At 29.6% G+C, this 19,112-nt stretch overlaps 1 protein-coding gene across 6 annotated transcripts in view; it reads right to left on the reverse strand.

Annotated features, from left to right (window-relative positions):
- Nucleotides 1–254: 254 nt before the first annotated feature.
- The window catches only part of LOC123290835 (nuclear receptor coactivator 2), a 227,487-nt gene continuing 208,629 nt past the window's right edge, over nt 255–19,112 (reverse strand). For 4 of the 6 annotated variants that reach the window (XM_044871174.1, XM_044871172.1, XM_044871173.1 and 1 more), the window contains exons 3-10: nt 17,331–18,413; nt 13,142–14,000; nt 10,458–12,185; nt 9,488–9,809; nt 6,885–7,088; nt 3,170–3,436; nt 2,523–2,620; nt 255–394 (exon numbers count right to left, since the gene is read on the reverse strand). In XM_044871174.1, the coding sequence (XP_044727109.1) occupies nt 323–394; nt 2,523–2,620; nt 3,170–3,436; nt 6,885–7,088; nt 9,488–9,809; nt 10,458–12,185; nt 13,142–14,000; nt 17,331–18,413 (4,633 nt within the window). In that variant the 3' untranslated portion in view covers nt 255–322. The remainder of the gene's footprint in view (nt 395–2,522; nt 2,621–3,169; nt 3,437–6,884; nt 7,089–9,487; nt 9,810–10,457; nt 12,186–13,141; nt 14,001–17,330; nt 18,414–19,112) is intronic. The other 2 variants (XM_044871176.1, XM_044871175.1) reach the window with 2 other exon arrangements.

A 19,112-nucleotide genomic window follows, 5' to 3' on the forward strand; every position in this document is an offset into this window, starting at 1 on the left:
GTGTTTACAATATTCTTTCATTATCATTTATCATCTTCTTCATCATCATAATTCATCACTTATTTTATATATATATATATAAATTTATATCTTATATACCGTTTTGAGAGGATCAAAATATCTTATTTACACCAAAATATAATAGTTTATTTTTTTAAATATTAAACTTTGTTTTTTATATTACTACAGTAGTCTGTTTTTTTTTTTCTTTTTTTTTTTTGTATATTTATAATGCAACAACACTAGTTTCTTTTAAAAAGATAATAATATTCACAACAAAAAGTTTCTTCTTTTAATATTATTTTCGTTTATAACTTTGCTTTTATTCCGATAATAATTTTTGTAACAACGATGAATTTTGATCACCTGCCCTGGTTGTTTCTTCCATAATAGTCTGAAAAATATTGAAAGAATAATTAGAAAAAATATTGATGCTAAGACCGTCGGAAAAAAAATACATTATTTGATAACAAAAGATAACTACATTTTGGTATAGTTGCAGTGTCTAATCTAGTCTGTAAGGATGTTTTACCATAAGAAAGGGTTGTAGAAATAATCTCATTTATTTCGAATTAATTAAAAACAAAATGATTGAAAAATTTCCTAAGATAAATGTTGTTTGGGTCCTAAAGGTAGAAATATGACTTTCACTAACTAACCCAGGCTGAGGCAGATATTTTTTTTCTTTTACTTTTTGTAAAAATATTCTTTTATATTAGTTTTAATTTGAAAAAATCTAATTTAGTAATGGACAAACACATTGTAGCCTCAGAGGGTTTAACTCTTGTCATAATGTATTTGTGTTTGTTATTATACTTGTTTTTATTTTAAATAATAAAAATATAGAAATTATGATTTTTATCTTTCTTTTTTACTGTGAAAAAACATTGATAAAATCAGCTACACCCGAGTTTAATGCTCATATTAGTAGTATTAACTAAGGCATAATAATCCCAACACCTGAATTAAAAATATACTCAGTAGTACTGACTTAAATACAAATATTAGTTTGTCTTATTTCAATCGAAAATGCATCAAAAATACATTCAAAAAATTGAACTTGATAATTATTTAATCTTAACATTTCATATACTTGATTGGCTATTGGCAGGACTAATAAATCCTTAAGCTATTTCATCATATATCCTTATTTTGAAATTTAACTAATTTAATAACTCATAACTAATAAGAACTAAATTCAGTTCTAATTAATTATAAGTAATGTTAGATTGAATAATAGGAATATTTCAAGAATTTACCAACCCAATTCTTTAATTTAAATGTCAAGAACTAAATTGATTGGTAATTTAATTTACTCTTAATTAAGGGGTATTGATACTGCAACTATACCCAGATAAATGAAATTCTTTAAATCAATAGTAAATTTTATAATTTTACAAAATTGTTAATTTATTTTTATTTGATAAAAGCGAATCTTTTATAGTTCATTTAAAAAAAGCTGCTATGGACGAGATTACAAAAAATTACAAATTACAACCTAGAAACGTTTTGAAATAATTTAAATCAACTAAGAATGAAAGAGAACGAAACAAAGGTTTGAAAGCCTTCTTTAATTTCACAGAGTCAAGTTTAAAATATTAACCGTTAGATTATCTGATTTATCTTAGTTAGACAAGTAGTAAACTCTCTCTGGTTTTGCTAAACGAAAAAAAAAACTCTGTTGGGTAGTGTTATGTATTTCGTTACAGAAAACTGTGTTTCACTACGTAGCATTACAACAGAATCCAGTTCGCAAAATCCAGGGTGCACCAAAAGTTAAATTTTCGGATTTTTTTACTTAAGAAGTGGATTAAGTTACTTTTAAATTTTGTTAAATTTATCTACTCCATCCGTATTTGTGTCAACCCGTATGTGTTTTGGTTAAACATTGTTAAACATTATTCTTTAAAAGCATTTCATTAGAATTGCAGGACGGTCATTTAATATTTACTTTTATTTTACATTTTTTGTTCAATTTCAGGTTCAGAATTCTAAATTATATGAAAAGTACCCGTTTTTTGTGATACTCCTTACCTTCTCTGGCCGAACCAGCGCACTTCAACTGAACTATAAAAGTTTAACTTTTCAAAAATAAATATAAAATTATTTTAAAACAATTGAAGCAAATACAAATAATATAAAAGTAAGAAACAAAAAGTGCGAAATTGGTAATATAACAAAATTCAAAATACATCTAAAAAAATAATACTAATAAAGTATGTACAGTGCCTTAAAAAATATTTTGACAAGCTTATTTAAAGAAAATGAAAAATTATTATGCAACAAAATTTTTATAAAGGGTAAAAAAGCTTTAAATAAACCAAATGATGTTCTATCGAAAAGAGAATTAAAAAAAAGACAATAAAAGCAATAAAACAAAATGGCAACACAAAAAATATTGAAGTAAAATCATAAGAAATACAAAAAGCATCAGAAAAAGAAAAAAAATTTCAGGAAAACAAAAAATTAAAGAGCAAATTATAATGTTTGTTTTAATGTGAATGAGAAAGACTGGGGCTTACCCTTGAGGAAGAGGACAGAGTGGCACTGGCTTGCGGAGACATTGACCCGATATCATTGCTTCCCATTGTGCCCCAGAGTTTGGGGCTATCACTTGCACCTAAACGACATATTATTTTGTATGTAATGTTACACACACGCGAGTTACCTCTCCGCATGAATTATTTATCTCTCAGTGTGTGAGGAGTAGTTAAAAAAATGATTTGGAAGCAATTTTCTATTATTAGAAAATACGTAAAATAAAATCAATATTTGAGAATTAATACCTCTCGCGCACTGAGTTCAAAAATAAAATTATTTAACAGGAGATTCGAATCCTGAACAAATGCACTTTGTACATAACTTTTTTGCCAAAAATATAAATGATTTGCCCCAAAAGTAGAGTAATTTGTATTTACAAAGTATCTTTTTTGAGTTTGAACAAATCGAATATTTATTATCTCAAAAAATATTTACAATTTTGTACATCCATCACCAAAAAATAACACATCCCCAATTTTGTTTCATAACATAAGCAAGCGCCCAAAATAATTTAACGCTGCTATTTGTATTAAAAATTCGATTTGTTCAATAAAATTTTAAACCAACATATACATAAAAGAATTATTTTAAACCCATTTGATAAACGAAAATTAGTTCGATTGCTTACCAGTAGGTGGCATTTCATAAGCTAAACCTAATGTTTCCAAATCCGCAGCAGAGACTTGTTGACCACCTGGCAGTTGTATTGTATTTTGTTGTGTTTGTTGTTGCGTTACGCCACGTTGATTTTGTGATTGTTGTTGATTTACACCCCCACCATTATTACTACCGCCACCAGCTCCACCTTGTTGATTGGTTCGAGCCCCCACTACAGCACGCAATTCTTGTCGTACAAATTCCGAGGTTGACGTCATATTATTATTTGTTGTTCCACCTAAAGTACATTAATTCGAATATTTAAAAAACGTTGCTTGATTTTCTTTTCGAATCCGATAATTCTGAACTAAAAATTTAAAACCACACGGTACCGTATGTTACTGTGGTAAGGTGTAAAATTAGAAAATTAGAAATTTCCAACGAAAAAATAAATCTAATCGTAACTGATAGAAAGGTTCACTGGTTGGATTCTAACATTTATATTTGCCATCACCAAACGTCAAAGTCTAAAGGCTTAGGTTCCATTAGCTATAATTGGAGCAACGCGATATCTAAAAATGCCTCAACAGCACGAGTTTTCAGCAACCCTCTTTTTGAAGATTTTCGGAACATTCCCAAAATTATTACATTGATCGTTCGATAGTATTTAATCTAAAATAAGAGATCCAATTCAGCATGCTTAGATTGAATTATAGTCTACAGTTATTAAAAAAAAGAAAAACTACTTTAAAAATTTTGTGGTTCAGAATTAACCGGATACAAAATAAGGCTTTGATCAACTGATTTTCATAAAATTAATTTCTTTGCTTTATTCGTGTATAAAACATGGCCTTTTTAATGCATTTTACAAGAATAAAATTCTATGCTGAGACAAAACTTTTGACTTTAAATGGCCTTTAGAGTGCGTTTTACAATAATAAAATTCTATGCAGAGACAAAATTATTGACTTTAAATGACCTTTTGAGTGCGTTTTATAATAATAAAATTCTAAGCTGAGACAAAATTTAAAATTACTATTTAATATTGGCGATCGAAACACATGCCAGTTTAATACATCCACGCGTTGCAACTAATGTGTGTTTTTAGAGATAAATGTAAGTATTATTTCAAAGTTCATCTGACTATTTTGATTCACGTATGTGAATCAAATGGCCCTCTCATATTTTTGTTATTAATAATAGCTGGATGCACAACAACATTTCATTTGCACGATGATATGTGTAGTGGGAAAAATTGAGTCTCATTAAAGAAGTTTGGAGGGAATCATAAAAAGAGACTTCTAAAATATCATTCAGAATTTGATATATTTAATCTTAGAGATTATTTTAGCGTTATTACGGCTCCCAAATAAACTCAACAACCCCCAAATTAAGAAGTGATGAAATCTTTAGTTTCTTAATGTAATTATGTTAATCAAAGGTGTATTATCTGCTTTAATACTTTGACAAAGAAATACCATTTGCATGATGTATTTAGAAAGATAATATCAACCATTTTATAATATTATCTTTGCGTGTCACTGTTTGTCCACTTTAACGAAACTTAGCGAGTACATTTTTGATTACTTCATAAATAACGCTTTTTTGTCAGGAGTAATTCACAGTAATAATAGTAATAAATCTGTCTTGCTAAAACTTAATGAAACGCACTTTAAATGCTTCTTTTTGCCCTAAAATAAAACAAAGAAACATCACAAACAATAAAGATGATTTATTTTAAAAAAAAAAAACTCTAAACTAATTTATGCTGGAAATTAGAAGGCAAGAAGCATGCACATAGATACATAAAAATGAAAAGATTAATTTATGATTTGAGATAAGAAAAACGAGCATTTTATGAAAACACTTGGATTTGTTAAAATTTTCCCAAGTTTTCCACCAACTACTAAACTAAAAATATTAGTAACATAAGCAAAGAATAAGGTATTAGAATATTTATCTAACTAAAATGAGTAACAATTTTTCCATTTATTTTGGGTACTAGGATTATTATTCTAATGAAACATTTAACACAATGGAAAAAATGGAATTAGGGATTTTTTTATTTTATTTTAAGGATTACAAAAGGACTAAAAACCCACTAGGTGTTTATTAATTCCGACCAACATTTATATTATAGAGTTAATCACAAATTGTGGTGCGAGCTGTAGACACGAGTGAAGTGCTAAAATGCAGCACAATTAATTATTGTGCTCAAATTTTGAATTTGCTAAATTGTTTTTATTTTTTAATTACTATTATTAAAGATTAATTTTTAATCTATGATAATCATTTTAATTTTTAAACTGTTTCTACTTTGATTAAAAAATTTAATGAAGGATATTTCATCATATTTTGACAGTTTTTAAAATAATTCTGGGTTCTTAAAGAAGTTCTGAAACTGAACACTTATTAATTTATACATATAGGAATTCAGAAATTTGTTTAATAAATCTTTTTTGTTTAAATTTTTATTTTTTTCTAATTCAATCGAGATCGACATATATTCTTAATTTAATAGAAAATAACTGCAATGGGTGTGAAGAAATTTTACATGCTTTTAACGAAAAGGATTGAGAAAACTGCAAATTTTAATTTTAAATAGATCAATTTATGTATAATAATTAAAGATAATTTTTAGTCTGTAGTAAACATTTAAATTTAAAGAAGAGTTTTATATAAGAACTACCCTTAATTATAATTATTCTCCGTATTCGTTATATTCCAAAAGTTCCCTTTTATTAAGAAAATGTTGTAAATTACTATAGTTTTATAGTTTCAAAATATAGATCTATTTATTCAACGCTTGTTGAAATCCAGTTTGAGTCAGTTATCGTGGTTCTATTTTATGACACTAGTTGTCGCATGGTAAAATCTTTTTTCTTTCATTACAACTGATTACAATTAATTTTTCATTGAAGAGCATGTACTGTTCTATTTTTGTTTTCCGATTTCCATAGCACTGTAGATAAGTAGTAAGTACACAATATCGGTGACCGAGTAAGCTTTCAATTATTATCACCAATTTGGGTTGTATACAGATTCCTACAGTTCCCCGGTTAGATCATCTGAATAGGCGTTAGATAATCTGAAGATCTCGTCCAAAAAAATATTTAAATAAGTTAAGAATTATTTTGAAAATTTTCACATGATCAAAAGTATTAAAAAAGATATTTTAAAGAAACAAACTTTTTGTTAGTTTTGTATTTAATGTCTCTTAAGCGTGTTTCCTCATAAATTAATTGATTTTAATCGTTAGATAATTTTACAAAAACGGAAAACGTATGTACAATTTTTGGCATTTTGTACATTTTTTAAAATTATTTATTTGTATTTTTAAGCTTGTTTATATGTTCTTTAACGTTTGATTTAAAGCATTGCTAAAAACTGTCAAAATACTTCGTAAAAATAAACATCGTGAAATGATTGTACAATCTGTTTGACTAACAAATAAATAAATAAATAAATAATGAAAGTGAAAATATGAAATGGGTTGAAATGTTTTGTAAATATGATGAACAAATATGCAATGCACAGCAAATGGATTTCGAATTTGTTTAGCACACTGAAATTATAATAAGTTAAGTTAGCAAAATTGATGATTGATTGATAGAGGCGATTTTTGATAAATTGCACCCTAATCTTTTTGCGATAGTGTTTGGGGTAGGAAAATTTTTTATTATGTTGTGATATTTATGTGTTGAATCTTTTTTTTTTTCTTTTTGGTGGTGATATTGCAAACTTACCACCCTGTGACGGGGGCGCTCTACCCCGATCGGCCCCATTGTACGCTAACTGTAAGCTCGATTGATCATAACAGTACTGCACTGAATCGTAGCCCTGCTGCCCCGAATGGGGATATGGTGGGCCCATATTATGTGGGTGGGATGGGGATTGTACATGATGAGGATTTGGATGAGGGTAATGATGCCTTGGGGAACCTAGGCCACCTGTAATCAGTCAGATTTACTCATAACACTAGAAGTTGAATTTCACTTTCTTTTGATTTTTACAAAAATAAATTGTATTTCTCAAGATTATTTCGATTTGAAAAATTAAAATTTTTACAAAAAAAAATATTAAAATGATTTTTCAGTTTTAATTTTTTTAGACAATACGAATTAAAATTAATTGCGTTACGTAATTAAAAATTAATTACGTGAAAAATGACAACCGGTAACATCGATTCTCTAAAGAATGTATTGTTTGAGAAAACTGTTATAAGATTAGAATATTATTACTCAGGGAAACGTTCTCACTTTACATTACGACTTTGTTAATTATATTGATAAATTATCTGATTTCGAAGATTATTAATTTAAGAAAAACATGATGTTATATTGTTTATTTGCTATTGAAAAATCATCTTAAGAAAAATACGCGTTTCAAATTTGATAATTGTTAAAAATAATAATAAAGGCGTATTAAAAATGTTCACCAAAATTGCATAAAGAAAAATGCTCAAGAAATACTTTAAAAAATATTAACACTGAGTGTAATGGTTCATGATGTTAGTTAAGATAGTACGACAATATGGATTGAAACGACATATAATTTATGTATACAAATAAATGAATTGGCTGTTAATTCAACCAGAGACTTTTATCGTAATTGTATTCTTATTAACATCACATATCGTTACACCCTGTATATAAAATAAATTAAATATTATATTATATTAAAATTATATATGAAAAAATCTTTTTTGTTCATGCACTTCAAAAATTTTGAAAAAGAAAATAATAATTTTCTACAACAGACCTGCACCGTAAAATATTAAATAATAATTGAAAGTCGTAAAAAGTGAGTGGAAAAAAATTATTAATTTGCACATACTCAAAAAAAAAAGAATATTTTACTAAAATTCAAAATAACTATTTAAAATTTATACGTTCTACTTTTCTTTTCTTTTTTTTTTTTAAATTATATTTTGTAAATAAAATTATTCAAAAATTTGAGAATCATTGTAAAAGGGGCTTTGTTTAAAAAATGAAGGGTAATTCATTATTTCGTTAAAATTTTAATAACTTTATTTTACTTTACTTACGCTATTTCATCGCTTGTATACTATAATTAGTTGCAAGGTAGCCTTGTGAATTTTTGAGTAAAACGCAGTAACAGTAATCCACGAATGGACAATTATTCAAATTGTTTTTTTTTTTACAATAAAGATTCAGAAAATACTAAAAATAATGAATCTATTTTGAAAATATGTAAATATATATATATGTATAATGAATGATCCTCCATTTTTGTATATGTCTTGATTTCATAGCATAGCAAAACGTCCGTTCTATTTCAACGTTTTCCAAAAAAAAAGTAATATTAATCTAAATTTTGAAAGGGTCATGCTTGAAAATTTTAAATAATCAAGAACCCTCATTGTATAATTATGACATTCCTCATTATCTACTACTCAAATACAAAAATATTGCAGGCTTTTAAAACGTTAATATTATTTTGTTTTAATACCAAAAATAAAAATTTATATTGTTTGTACACTCAACAAATTTAAAAAAAATAATGATCTAACTTATTTAATTAAATTATGAAAATATAAAATATTCCAAAAATTTTCTCAGTATTTCATACCCAAAAGTTTTTTTTCAATATCAATTTTATATCGAATTAATTTGTATACATATACGGTATATAATGCCACATCCTTGTAGAGAATGAGTTGTACTCAATTTTTCTAAAAATATGGATTTTGATAGTTCTGATTAAGAAAATCAAATGTCTCTTCTGATTCAAAGTCGTTAGAACTCAGGCTTATCAAATATGAGCAATCAATAATGAAAGAAAGCAGTGGCTTAAACATTTATTTAAAGGCCTATTTTCAAAAACACAAACTTGATTTTCTCATAACAAAATATCAGAATCCACACTTTCATAAATTTTTAATAAAACCTATCTCTTCTGAATATTATATATTTTTTTAAAAATCAACCTGACGTTCTTTTTTCGCTGTTCAAGTTGAAGGTAATGTATCTCTGCGCTACAAAATCTGTACATGTTTTACCATTCTAACTGATATTACTATATGATATGTTATAGCTGTATCACTTAGAATGATAAAACCTGTGCATATTTTGTGACGCAGAGTATATGTAGCAAGAAAAAGTTGAAAAAAACAAAATTTTCACAAGGAAGTAACCATTTACTAATTAAAATTTTTCATTTATCGATTATCTTTTACAAGTTGCAAGAATGGAATAATCTTTCGATTAATTAAAATATTTATAAGAATTTTTGGAAAATTTTACTCATTCAAAAAAATTTGAAATTTTTGTATTGTTGTGAAAAATGTATTTGTAGATTCGAACGAGCAAAAAATGTTAATAATTACCTGGTAAATGTGTGGTAGCTGTTGGAGGTGGTGCACTAATTGTTCGTTGCAATCGATGCTGTAATTGTTGTTGTTGATAATTATTGTACGATGGTGCTGATACAGTTGTCGGTGAATGATTACCAGGACCACCATTACCGCTCGTTTGATATGAGTCTGTATTTTGAAATGGTGATTGGCGTGAATTACCACCACCTGATGCTGAACCAGGACTACCAACCATACCACCACCGACAGAACCACTTCGTTGTACAGGATTCATCTGACCACCCGCCCCGCCCCTTTGTACACTCGCAAATGATCGATTTTGATAATTCGCTCCCTAAATAAACATTATAATTAGATAAAAAATTACCGTCATTTCGGGTGCCAAAAAGTTATTCTGGCAAGTTAATATTGCTAACTGTTTCTTATATAATTAAAAAACACAAAACTCTACATAAAAAAGTAAGAAATATGATAAAGTTTAAAGTTTCCTTATTGGATACACAAAGAGAAAGACAAGTCAAATTAATTGATTAATTTTTTTAGACCAAATAAAAATTTGAAATTTTTTTACTGTTATTTTTTATAGACTTTAAATGTTAATTTCTCAGTACCACAGAAGTAAATTATAAACCAAAATTGTTAATAACTTATTTGATTTATAATCAAACAGCTGTTTTGTTGCCAAATTATGTTTTTCTGAGTGTGCTTGTTGTCAAGAAAATGTCATGTGTAACAAACTACTGATTGTTGTTAAATTATGTTATTCTAATATAGTATGCTCTTTGCCAAAAAAGTGTCTAAAAAATAATTATTTTAGTTTTTTTTTTTTAACGCTAGAAAAAGAGTATTTTTAGCTGGAGGGACCTATTAGTTTAATCATTTTACACATTCCAACCATGTATGGACCACTCAATGACCTTTCTTTATCAATTCAGCGAATGATACTGATGAAGCTTGAAATATTGTGTAGAATAAAACTTACCGTTAATTGAGCATTTAACATAGGATTCTGTTGTTGTGTTAAGCCTAATCTCGATTGTTGAGTACCCGGAGTACCCCACACGACTTGTTGTTGTTGAGGTTGTTGCGGTTGTTGTTGTGACGATGCATTTGAAAATACACCACCAGATCGTGATGGTAATGGTGATAATCTAGACCCTCCACCAGGACCACTACCACTCACTGTTGGAAAACTAGTTTGTGAATAACTCGGTGAATATGGCTGTTGCTGCAATCGTTGACCTCCTGCTGCCGTTACCGGCATATTATAACCAGGTGATAATTGTGAATCCGGAGGCACATTTGATGACCGTTGTAAACTTACATTTGGTGCAACGGTATTATTTAATAAACTATCAATGTTTGCAATACCCGTTGAGTTTAATTCGGACGCGGTTGCATTCGATGGTATCAACAATTGTTGTTGTTGTTGTTGTTGCAACAATCGGCGTTTTTGTTCTTGTTGTAAGTTGTATTTACTACGTTGTAAAATTATTTGTTGCTGAGTTAAATTACCACCCGCCGCCATTGCATACTGCTGAGGATTACGTACTGGAAATCGTGTACGCTGTTGTTGAGGATATCCAGGTGGAGGAGGAAACCCTCCGGGTGTGGTTACAGATTGGGGAGAAGGTGAATATGCTGGTGGAGTACCAGAAGGTAAATTATTTGCCAATTGTTGGCCAGGAGATGAAGGGCTTTTCACACTATTTTGATCACATTGTTGCCGTAACGATTGTGCCATTGCATTAATCGCCATTGTTTCATTCATCATCACTTCCCGATTATTGTTTTGTAACGCTTCTAATTCATCAATTAAACTTTTTAACGCAGTGTTAGAATTCACATATGCTTCTGGTACACTATCAATTACCGAATCTAATATATCACTTAACATTTTATCATTTTGTGAATCCCACATCATGTTATTGTTATCTGTCACACATTGTACACCACCACTTACAATACCTTGTAGACTGCGTGCCCCGGCTATACTATATTGTTGATTATGTATATCAATAGCGTTATTACGTGTAGGAACTCGATTTGCTTCATTGAAATTTTGATTTGTTAATATTTGATTTATGTATGCGTTGGTTGTTGTTCGTGTGACACCTCCACCAGGTCCACCTGGTGTTGCACCACGTCCTCGACCACTACCAGAAACAACGTTATTGTTAGTTGTATTTGTTGATGATGTAGTTGCATTGTACAAGAAATTTTTACGAATTTCACCACCCACTCGAGACATCTCTTGTGGTGTAGCTGTAATCACCCTTTCAGGAAGTGTTGGTATTGGCGTGGTCGCTGCAGATGGTTTTGCAAGTAATTGTGCAAGCATTTTATTCTTTTGACATAATTTACTGCTTGTGTTGCTATTACTTCCAGGAGCGCCATTGTTACCTGCACCGCTGTTGATGCTACCAGAAGAACTGACTTGTGTACCATCTGATAATCGTTTGTTTTGGTGATCATCGTTACCATCTTCGTTTGGGCGTTTCCGAGATGGCGATGAAGGGGAATTTGTAAAGCCAAGTCGACGTAATATTGAGTCATCTTGAGAAGATGCTGATTGGGTATCATTTGACGATGAGTACGATGGCTTTGTATCTTCATCGGTGTCTTTTAATAGTTGCTGGAGTAACTCACTTTGCTTTTTGAAACCCGCTCGAGCTTCCGCATCATCATTATCGGTTTTTTCATTTAATAACTGCAAGAAAAACAAAATAATTAAAAAAAAATTTATAATCCTATTACTTAAAAATTTAAAAATAATATCAAAACTAGTTGTAAACTAGTTTGCAACCTAAATTTAAATCGTGTGAGTAGAGCCTTAGGGCGGCTTTGCTTTCAAAGAAATAGCTTTATGTACAAATACTAGACTAGATTCAATTTTATTATTGGATTTTATTTTGATTTGAATTAAGGTCTATTTGCTACTATACGATTCAAGAATTTACAAAAGATTACGTAATAACTGGTTTAAGACAAATTGAATTTAAATAGGTTCAATAAAGAAGAAAATCATATTGATCTTTAAGGTATCGATTCATCTTCCAGAATTTAAAAATCTTGTTAAAAGCACAACTTCTATTATGCTCTCCGTGTTAATGATGAGACGAACTTTAATTAAGTTTATCTGAAATTAGAGGCGATCATTCAATTTCAAATTTTTATGGTACTTGAATTATAATATTCTCTTAATAAGTATTAAAAAACTTGAGAATTTTTTAACAGTATGTCCGTAGCGAGACAGCTAATAATTTTAGTTTATAAGTTCGGTAGATTTTTAATAATTTTAGGTAACAGGGCTAAATGAGCTGCAGCTCCTGGGCACCTGTATACACTATCACGAATCAACTTTAGTATAAATTAGTTACTAGAAATAATTATGCCACAGCAGGAAACTAGAAGAAATACGTCTAATTATTAGATTTTTGAGTAGAAATACTTAGATTTTGAGGTGAAATTGTAACAAATCTACTGAGTTGATAACAAAAATATTTCAAGAAAAGTTTTTAGTTTTGAAAACCGAACATTTTGTGTTTTTGAAATTTTCTGCTATCACTTTAAGAGACAGATTTATGTTCATAATGGATTTTTTAATTTTCAAATGCTAATCGTGGAAAATCTAAGATCGAGATTGGAACTTCTACAAACACTTACCCTTAATAACATTTGATTATTTCCACTCGATACTTTTGGTTGTTCCAAATTTGGTTGATGTGATGAAATTCCACTACTCATACCACCAGTTAGACTTCGTGGACTCATTTTAATATCATGTTTCGATTCATCGTCATCATCATTTTGATGTAACAATTCTTCCAGAATACAATGTTTATTTCGTATCATATTCTTATCATTACTTAATGATGGAGACGTTGACTGTAACGAATCCGTAGATTTCTTTGATAACAACGTTCGTAATCGACCAGACCCATTTAAACTTTCATCCAAATCTTTATTCGTCGATATTGATGAAGACTGTGACTGATCTTCAATTTTGATGGTAGTTTCATCAAACGATGAAAACCCACTACTCCCTGCACCAAAGTTATGTTGACTCTTAGCTGGACTAGGTTGAGGTTGTGATGCGAATGTTTGTTGATGATGTGGACTAGGAACACAAGGTTGTACATTTGAACCACCATGATGTGGACTTGCACTAGGCGGTCGCTGCGGTGTAGGCGTTGATACAGGGGTCGTTGTCGCACTATGTCGACTACTTGGTCGTGATGATGATGACGCTTCACCCCATCCTAAATCCATATCCCATGTTGATGTTGGAAATGGAAAATCAAATTCTGGTTCTGGTGTTGTAAATAAATTATACGATGACACCGATGTTGATGAATTATTGTTTAAAGATGTATTCGATGTCGATGGAGTTGATACCCCGGATGTTATTGATGCCGGTGTTGCACCATTCATAACACTTGCCATTACTGGATCACCGATTGGTGTACTTGCTAAACTTCCTTGACCACTTTCACCAGCGCCACTTTCTAACTCGTCTAGCTCACTGTAAAAATTCAATTTATTACTGTTTCGATTAAAAATACTTTACTATAGAAGAGAGATTTGTCAGTATATATTTTACGTTTCAAATTATTTAATAAACCAAAAGCATATTATTTTCAAATTCATAATGCGTACTTTGAAAATACTGTTTTGTCATCTTCGCGGTTCGTAAAGTCTCTTTCAAACTTTAACTTTTATGCGTAGCTCTCTTCCGACCACCCATAACCTTTTGTAAAGATTGTAATATCTAAGATTTATAATAATTATAATCTGTGATATATTCTTTGATTGAAATCTAATAATTCTAAAATTAGTGAACAAAATTTGTATACTTTGATCTCTGTGATTCGAAACGATCCTATCAAACCAATTTAAACGCATTGCTCTCTACCGAGTCAATTATAATAGAAATAACAAATTTTCTCAATTTATGAAAAGTTCACTGAGCAAATTTTTCAAAATACATTTCAGAACGGTTAAAACTTAGGCTTTTTTTAGTATACGAAATATGAGAATTTCTTAGAATTGATACTTGATGTCTCATCTTCTATGTCGCTGTACAGCTGTTGCCATAAGGAGATGAACTTATTTGAGTCAGTCTTATTTTGACGACCTCTTTGATCTGAAGTTCGTTGAGGTCAAAGCACTCTTTCTGTTCTAAAACAGTTTCAAATGGTTCAAAGAGCAGTAGCTGTGGATGAACGAATCCTCTTTTCGATATCACAGCGAACCCTATGATCTAAGTGTGTTTCATATTAGGACGGTCACTCTAACCTAACCTAACATACGTAATAACTTTTAATCGAGAAATCATAAATTACAACAGAAGTATACACTAAGATCTTATACTCAATAAAAGTACTTTCCAAGTTTATGAGAAGATTGACATGGACAATTATCCTCGGCAGAAAATAATATTTAAGGCGTAATAGAAGATTTTTATCAAATTAACTCCACAAGTCATTCCCTAAGTCAATTACACATTACCCCAAATGACGAAATACTTTAAAATAACCTATTCCGATTGATTCAATGCCGTTTAGTATCTAAAAACAAATTTTTATTCACGCAAATGTACTTTGATATTTTATTATCATATGCATTACATAAAAATTGAACCAAACCAATGTTATGTAAAACATTTCGATTATGAGTTTCCACAATCATAGGCATGACATCCACATCTCATATGGTCGATTTTCAATTTTTCAAATGTTTTGACTTAACCTCAAAGCTTCATGATAACATCCGTGTCAAATGTATATGACTGCGTTAAAGGGTGTCAAGTTTGACTTTGACACAGTCAAAATGGCGCGTAATTCAAAAAGGGAGAAATCGAAAAAAAAAATGGAATGTTTTAAAAACCACATTTCTGATAGCTTGTGAGATGATTGATTGATTATTCTCTAGGAAAAAATATTATATAAATTTTACTAGTTACTACTTCAAGCAAAAATTACCTATAATGACGTAACAATTTTTAATAAATATCAAAAATATCTTGCTAAAATTGAAACCTAAAAGCTAAACAATCAAATTTAAAAAAGACCTTTGAATTCATAAAATAAAATAAAATATTTAATAAAAAAATTTTCTGGCTGAGAGACTTTTACCGATAGACACCGAATACCGGTAAGAATTAAAAATTATATGACGAAAATTTGCATAGAAATACCTGAGTTACAATAACCAACAAAATTAACAAAATGATAAAAAAAATTTTCATCATTTTCTAAGAAAATGAATTCCATTATTAAAACAAACAATGAACACTTGTAAAAAAAAAAAATTTCACAGCTAATAATAAAAATTTTTTGTGTTAATAAAAATAATACTGTCAGCATAAAATAATGAATACACACTTATCGTGTCCACTCTTGACTGACTACTGCACAGGACACTAGGTAGATTTTGTTGCTCATTATGAATTCACAATTATAATTAAAGCAATTATTAAGGGGGTTGGGTTGTAAATCTTTCATTACAAATACAATATGAAGAATATGCAAAAAATAACAAATAAATAAATCCCCCTAAATATAAAATATTATTATTGCAAAAATTGCATATATAAAATTATAAACAGCTGTTCTTCATTCAACAATTGATCGACACATTTTTTACCAAGATCGATCAAAAAATATGTTTTCACAATTTGCAAATAAAAATATTTGAATTATATGGAATGGGTTATCTGGCTCATGACTCAGTTTTTGCAAAAGAATCCAATAATATGCTCAAAAATGACAGCTGGGTAAATCTTGCATCTTTATAGGATTCAATCATTCCAATACCATTCGAAGTAAATGTGGAAGTTACAAACTAGGAAATTTTATATCAACAGAGAATATTATTACGGTAACGCCAGACTTTTTTCGACTTTATTTGACTTTAGTAAAATCAAATAAAAATAATAATAAAATCTAAAGATTTAATTTATAGCATTTTTCTTATCTTTATATCTGTTTTTTTCATTTTGTGTTTATGAAAGAAAAGCTTTATGAAATTTGTCCCAGCTCCCTTAAACATATTTTTATCGTAATCTTAAACAAAAAAATGATTATTTTCTTATTTAAAAGCCTATCAGTTATCAGACATTTTGATAAATAATAATGTATATTAAAATCATTATCAATTTTTAATACCTAAACAACTATTAGTGAAAAATTAATTAATTATAAAAAATTATTTTTACCATGTTTTCAAAAAATTAATTTAGTTACTCATCCATCAGTCGGATTTAATGACATTAGAGTAATGAAAAAAATTTTCAAAATCACCTTATGATTATTACGCTATTATTTTGTGAAAACGTCGGTCTTTTGAAAAATACTAATTTCAAGAGCGATTGGGACACACAATCAAGATTCCGTACCGTTTAAAATTTTGCAATTTTTTAAAATGCATAATAAAAGCATGTTTTATTTTTAATCTGCGTAATCCATCGGGAGGACCTTTATTTATAAATGTTTTAAGGCAAATTCAGCACCGATATCATTATTAGCATATCTTAAAACCGATATTTCACAAAATCGATATTATATCGATATATCGTATCATCTAGTATCAATACATCGCTGCCTTGCCATCCCTATTCATACCCATTATAAAGAGATTTCACAAAAACATGCTTACGTGAATTTTGATAAACCAATTCTCGATAGATCTAAGAATTTAATTTTTTGATTTTCTAATATCGGGAAATCGTTCATAGTAGAAAGTGAAAAAGTTTTTAACGTTATTTTCAAAAGATATAATGACAAATGTTCTCTGTAAAATTATTGATCATTGTAACAAACTATGAAGGGTAAACGAAAATGGTTCAACTTACCCAATACCAATAATAAAATGTGTGGACATAATATGCTCGGCCACTTCGCTTTTAAAAAATTTTGATTTTGATTGTATGTTAATATATTTATCAAGTGCAGACGCAAATCGTAATTTAAATGTAGCAGTGACAGGATTGCCAGTTTGTATGACTTCCTTCAGATGTGCATTGATTCTTGACACTTCGCTCGGCGGACATAACTCCTGTATAATACTACCAACGAGGCCTTTGTTTATGTAAGGCGTATACGTAGCACTCACTGCACTTGTATCAATTGATACAATTTTACCGTCTGTATCTAATTTTGTTGAGAATTGTTCTAATGCTGCTGAACCACCAGCAGAGATAACTTTTGCTTTTTCTGTATGTGGAATACGTCGTGCAATACACATTAAACACGTTTCGGCATTCTCATCTTTTGGTGGATATTGTACTTCCGTGGAGCAAACATGCATATGCTCGTATTTGTCGACACGTTGTTGACGTTCGTCTAATGATGCTTCACGATCGTCTGGTGGTTTAATTAAAAAACGACACGTAAATGAACGATTTGGTGCTGATAATTCACTATCTTCACCGTTCCAACCAACTGACATAGGCGGCTTTAAAATTGCACTAAATCGGGCTGTATCACCCAAATGTATTATATTAAAAAAGTCTTTATGTAACACCTCTTCTTGCGTAAATTTTATGTATTTTTCAATATTTTTAGAACACTGTTCAATACGTCCTTCTTTGGATACAATTATTAGGAAGCCCTCAAGGGCTTCCAACAGGAATGGTGCAAAATCGTTTGCTAATATATCGGTCGGGCGCGACGAAGAAACTTCACCCTGTTGGACGGCGTTTGTTGCAAGGGCTCCTGGTGATGCTGAGGTTGATTGCTCCAGGTGCGTACGAGATCGTTCCTCTTCTTTTAAACGACGTATCTGATTCACGGTCTCCTGGAGAATTGCGCACTTGTCCGGCTTCACGGCGGACAGCGAGCTCATGTCCGCAAAGCTGGCGGATATTAAATCAGCCAGATCCTCTATGTAGTGATTCTCTTGCTCGCGTCGCCGCTTTTCATTATAGCATTTATTTCTGAAACAATTGAAAATATTCATATTAGATCTATTGAATAGTAAATACTTGAACATCATTTGAAAAAAGTACAAAAGTAAAAACCCCACGGTGGAATAAATTAATTAGAATGGAATCAAATTCAAATATCAATCGTAAAAAGTTATATTTTTATTAGATATACTAAGTACATTCTAACAAAAGTAGAATAATTTATTGTAAAATAGCGTACTAACAGCAAAAACCAAAAATTACAAATAAGCCAATGTTAAAAATATTTGAGTTAGATGCCAAAATGGAAGATTGTTTGTTCAACTGCTGTGATTGATCAATTTTATTCGTACGATCATACCGTTGGTATTTTATTCCACCTTGCAAGACCTAATTTACTTTTGTTTTTAATTCGAAAAAAGCTAACAAGTAAGCAAAATAAATTTTCTAGATTTTAATTATAACAAAATCACTGGAAGTGATGTAGAAAAAATTTAGCTAGATTAACTTTTTCACAGATAATTCGTATCAACAGAAATTCCCTTCTGCTAATGTAGAGAATGTGGAGGAAATATGAATTAATCTTTTATTCTGGCTTTCTATCAAATAATAATAGCAAGAGAGTAATATAAGCAAATCAAATTTGAGAAATGTTACGATTTCGGAGATACAAAATTTAAACTATTTTTTCTTCTATTTTTTTGGAAAAAAAAGAAGAACATAATTTTA

Source organism: Chrysoperla carnea, chromosome 1, assembly GCF_905475395.1.
Source record: "Chrysoperla carnea chromosome 1, inChrCarn1.1, whole genome shotgun sequence".
In the NCBI taxonomy this organism is placed as follows: Eukaryota; Metazoa; Arthropoda; class Insecta; order Neuroptera; family Chrysopidae; genus Chrysoperla; species Chrysoperla carnea.